At 67.8% G+C, this 4,816-nt stretch overlaps 2 protein-coding genes across 2 annotated transcripts; one reads left to right on the top strand and one right to left on the bottom strand.

Annotated features, from left to right (window-relative positions):
• Nucleotides 1–5: 5 nt before the first annotated feature.
• Nucleotides 6–531, top strand: NPB (neuropeptide B; the record flags this gene model as incomplete). The annotated part of the gene is made up of 2 exons (XM_029927107.1): nt 6–158; nt 298–531. Coding segments are annotated over 2 exons (282 nt in total), but the record flags the coding sequence as incomplete, so codon positions are not given.
• An 892-nt stretch (nt 532–1,423) lies between these two features.
• LOC115281686 (ethanolamine-phosphate cytidylyltransferase-like) lies at nt 1,424–4,800 on the bottom strand. The gene is made up of 9 exons (XM_029927104.1): nt 4,603–4,800; nt 4,387–4,431; nt 3,637–3,775; nt 3,386–3,468; nt 3,071–3,148; nt 2,812–2,877; nt 2,641–2,706; nt 2,251–2,339; nt 1,424–2,150 (listed from the first exon to the last, which is right to left on the bottom strand). The coding sequence occupies exons 1-9, from the start codon at nt 4,798–4,800 to the stop codon at nt 2,039–2,041; spliced, it is 876 nt and encodes a 291-aa protein (XP_029782964.1). The 3' UTR covers nt 1,424–2,038.
• Between the last annotated feature and the right edge of the window lie 16 nt (nt 4,801–4,816).

Below are 4,816 nucleotides of genomic sequence, written 5' to 3'. Positions count from 1 at the left end.
CGGCGGGGCCCGGCTACTACTCGGTGGGCCGCGCCGCGGGACTGCTGTCCGGCTTCCGCAGGTCCCCGTACGCGCGCCGCTCCGCGCCCCCTGTGGGCGCGGGACCCCCGGGCCGGGCCGGTTCTTTCGCGGAGCCACGACCCAGCCTGCGGAGCCTCGTGAGTGTGGCCGCCGGAGGGGCGTGGGGGCCACGAGGGGCGCGGGCGGCGGGGGTCGTGAGGGACTTGGAAGGGGCGTCGCGGGTGGCGGGGCCACGAGGGGCGGGAGGGTGCTTCCTCAGCCCCTTCCTGCCCCCAGACCCTGTGTGTCAAGGACGTGACCCCGAATCTGCAGAGCTGCCAGCGGCTCCCCGACGGCCGGGCCACCTTCCAGTGCCGGGCAGACGTGTTCCTGTCGCTCCGGGCTGCTGACTGTCGCAGCGTCTAAGCCCCCCACCCCGAGACCTGGACCTCCTCTTGCTCCCGCGGTGACCCCCCACCCCGCACCCCGTGCCTCCTCCATGCCTGCAGTAAAAGGCTAAATGAATAAATACGAAGTGCAGCCGGAATCTTAAGTGGGGGTAGAGAGGTGCATAGGCTCCCGGAGCGGGGGGACCTGGAGGATCCCAGATCTGGCCTCTGTCTCCAGATACTCCTGGCCCCCACTGGGCCTGGCCCCCAAGCTCTCCTGAGACAGCCCCCCGGGAGGCACCATCCCAAACCCCACACTGTCTGCCCTCCTGGGGCTCTGGAAGCCTGGGGCCCCACACCCTATTCTGGCAGAGGTGGTCTCCATGTCTGGCCTCTCGTGCCCCTTCACCTCCCTGCCTGTGTCCACACAGCTCCCGGATTGTCCTGCAGTAGCCTGAGAGCACTCAGCCCGTCCCAGGGTCCTGGCCAGAGAAGGCCCCTCCCCTGGCCTCAGGGATCCCGCCCTGGCCCCCCCTTGCTTCCTGGCCTTCCTGAGGACAAAGCTCTCCCTTACTGGAGTGGTAGCTCCTGGGGGTGCTCCTTGCTGGCGCCTCCCCCAAAACACCTCGAAGTAGTATCCACAGGGCAGGGGGTCCATGGGCTGAAGGAATGAGCGTCTCCGGGGTGGTCTGGGCCGCGGGAGGCTCTGCTCCCAGAGCTGGGCGCTGCCCGGGCGGCCACTCCTGAGGCCTGGGGGCTCTGCATTCACCTCTCCTCCGGGAAGCAGGTGCCCCCTCGCCCCCCACCCCCAAGGAGGGTGCAGCTGAGTTTGCAGCGGCCTCCCCACACCCCATGCTAGGAGTCTCCGTGGGTTCCTGCCTCCCGCCCCAGGGAAGCAGATCTGGAGTTCCTTTCAGAGGATGCAGCCTGAAGCATCTTGGGGTCCTAAACTGGGGGGGCTCCTCACTGCCTGCTGCCCCCCACCCCCAGTGTGGGGATGGTGGGGATGGGGGAGCAGGGTCAAGAGCCCGATACAGAATACCTCTCGCCAGGTTTATTGGGTTGTACCCCAGCCAGTCTGGTACAAAATCAAGAACCATCTGTGGCGAGAGCTGGAGGCTGGCCTGGGAAGGGGGGGCACAGCACCCATGAGCCTGGCTCAGGGCACTAGGGACGTGCTATGGGCCAGCAGGTGCCTCCGCAGGAGAAGGCACCATCTGTACCCTGAGGCGGAAAGGGGGTGCCCTGCCTGGGTCTCTGCTCCCCTGAGACCAGCCTCAATGATCCACAGGGCAGAGCGGGCACCAGCTCGAGCTGGGCAGCAGGGCCATCCCGGGTCTGCGGAGCTTCGGGGGCGGGGCGGGCCTTCACTGGCACACAGGGCAGTGCCCCTCCAGCCGCAGGTGCTGTCCGCTCACCCCGTTCGCAGGGCCACCCCACTGTGCTGCGTGCCCTCTCTGTGCAGCCCTGCGGGAAGGGCACCTGGCGGGTGGGGTGGGAGGCAGCGCCCCCCACTCTGGCCTCCCGAGATCCGGCCGCTTAGAGGGAGCACTGCAGCTTTGTTACGAGCCGTGGGAACCAAGCCCGCACAGCGCGGGCGGCGAGCAGGGAGTGGGCCGGCACCGGGGCGCCGCGGTGCCTTCCGCTGCTCAGAAGTCACAGTCGCTCTCCCTCTCAGGATGCACCTCCTGCCGACGCCTGGCTTCTAGGAACGCCAACTCCTTGGCCTCCTTCTTCTGGTTCCGGGCCTCGTACTCTAGCCTGGGGGCCAGGCCAGGGTGAGCTGTGCGCCGGGGGGCCGAGGCCTCAGTGGGCCTCTGCGCCCCGCCCCGGCCGCCCCCTCCGTAGGGACCTCTCTCACCTGTTTTTGATGATGCGCTGGACGATGAGGTCCGTGGTGAGGTCGTTCCCGCTGTCAATCTGACAGAAGATGCCCCTTCTCTTGGGCTCCTGGGAGCCGGAGGCAGGGGTGGGGAGGGAGAGGAGATGAGGACCCTCCTCTGAACCTGAGGAGACCGCCCAGCTGCCCGGGCCGGGGTGGGGGGCTGGGGCGGGGGTCCCCAGGAAGACCAGGAGCGGTGCCGTCACTCCCGCTGTCAGGAGCCTGCCTCCTCGTGCTGGGGCGCCACTGGACTGGCGGTTTCCCCCCGCCCAGGCCCCAGACGGGCATCGTGAGGCCCGGGGACCTTTGGGGGCTGAGAAACATCACACGCAACCACCTGACACGCGGCGCAGGCCCAGCACAGCCCACCTGGTAAGGATCTGAGCCGTCCCTGTCAGGCACGATCTCTGTCTTCCCATGACACACCAAGTCCACCTGGGGAGGAGGCGGGGGTCAGGGAGCACGGCCCCCTGGCGCTTGGGGCCCTGCCCATGTTCTCAGCCCAGCCTCCTCTGGGACCTGGCCCACCAGGAGCCTCACCTTGAAGTGGTCCAGGAGCTCCGCTGTGACCGAATACGGGGCCCCAATCACCACTTCCGACACATACTATGCAGATGCGGAGCACAGGTGGTTAGGAGGGGCCGGCCTGGCCAGAGGTGCCGGGAGAGGCCGCTCGCTGCAAGGAAGCCGGGACTGGGGGTGCAGCGAGGCGGGGCTGGCCGCCGGAAGCCCAAGCCTCTTGGATGCCTCCGGCCCATGGGAAGGAGACACCACCCGGCCCGCCCGCCCAGGCACTTACCCGGCAGGCCAGCACGCTCAGGGTCCGCTCGTGCAAGTTCATGATGGGGTAGTTCTTCCCCTTGTAGTGGTTGACCTCCTAGGGGCAGAGCGAGGTCAGGTGAGCAGGCAACCCAGGGCACCTGGGGGCTGGGATCCCCCCCACTGTCCCTTATGGGTGATGCCGCCAGTGTACGGACCCCACAGGCCCCAGGAAGAGGCCCCGGTTTGTGTCCTCAGCACCCAAGGCCTCATCCCCTGTGGGCCACCGGCCCAACCTCAACCCCAGGAGCCCCCAAGGGCCCCCACACCCTATCCGCTGCCCAGGGAGTGAGACCTGGTCGAAGTGCAGGCCAGCGATGACGTAGGGCCTCTCTGCCAGGCCGTGCACCTTCTCCAGGAAGTCCACGTGGCCGATGTCTGTGCCCCGATTAAGAAACAAGTAACAGGACCGGGGCCCCCCCGTGGGCTCCCTCATACTCCACCCCAGTCTGGGGGCCTGTGGAGTCAGTGAGGCCCATCCGGGTCCCGTGGCCCAGTGGTGCAGACGCGGCAGGGACGACCCTCCCACTGGGTCCCAGAGGATACGGAACAGGTCGAAGGCACCAGCCACGTAGATGACCGTCTCCCCAGGCTGGGGTTCTTTCCCAGAAGCAAACTGGATGATCTTCTGAGACGTCTGCAGGAACTGGGACACCCCCGTCCAGGGGTTCCGCCCCCCCGGGCACTGGAAGCCGAGAGGGGTCTGGTCACCGGCAGAGGCTCGCAGGCACATCCCGCACCCGCCCCTGCCCCCGCACCCCTCCTCTGAGCCCAGGGTGGCTGCTCTGGGACAGGCATGGGGCACTGTGGACCAGAACCCCGACCCCGGACACAGCCAGCCAGCTCGCTCAGCCCTCTGTGTGCCAGATGCTGGGGGCCGGCTGGCCGTGCCTAGTCCATACCAGGGCTGGGCTGGGTAAGGCCCCTGTGACCAGCAGGACACATGGCCCTGCCCATAGCCACAGTGGGCATGCGGCCAATACCACTGCGGCCTGGCAACTGGCCCACCAGTGGACACTGCCTTTGTGGGGACCCAGTGCCCTGAGGCCACCTTCCAGTCACCTGGGAGGAGTCTTCTGAGGAAAGCTTCTCCCTGGTGGCTGTCGGGTGAGGGGGTCACAAAGGGAGAGGACCAGGCCGCCCGGCTAGAGGCCACCAGACAGTGGCCGCTGTGACTGGCCAGCTTGCCAAGCCTGGTAGTCAGTGCCCAGTCAGGGCCCAGAAGGCCAGGAGCTGGGGAAGGGTCCTGGCCAGCCTTTCCCCAGGGGCTGCCTGGAGGGGGCGGTCAGCACTCACCTTGCCAAAGCTGTCTGCGTATTCCCGGTACTCGGAGGACATCTCCTGGACAGAAAGATGTGGGATGTGGAGGGGCCTCGCCCTCTAGACACGGTCAACCCCAGGACCCCAAGACTTGCTGTCCTGGAGCCCACATGGGGGTCAGGACACAGCAGGCTGGGTGCTCCCTCGCTCCTGGTGGGGTCCTCAGCCCTGGGACGTCCCCCACAAACTCACCTCACAGCTGTGATGAGCCTTGGTCACCAGCAACATGCGGCCAACCAGGTCCGTGGTGGACACGCCCTGGGTGCGCCTGCACTCTCTGGGGACAGAGGTGGGGTCAGGGCTCGCGGCCTGGCCGGGCTCGAGAGGCCCCAGCGGCAGCCCCCCGCCCCCCGCCCCCCGCCGTGCTGCGCGCAGGCCGGCAGCAGGCATGGCCCTGTGCTCTTAT

The sequence above is a fragment of the Suricata suricatta genome, chromosome 17 (assembly GCF_006229205.1).
Source record: "Suricata suricatta isolate VVHF042 chromosome 17, meerkat_22Aug2017_6uvM2_HiC, whole genome shotgun sequence".
In the NCBI taxonomy this organism is placed as follows: domain Eukaryota; kingdom Metazoa; phylum Chordata; class Mammalia; order Carnivora; family Herpestidae; genus Suricata; species Suricata suricatta.
The sequence above is the reverse complement of the archived record's forward strand: the minus strand, read 5'-3'. Positions and strand labels throughout refer to the sequence as shown.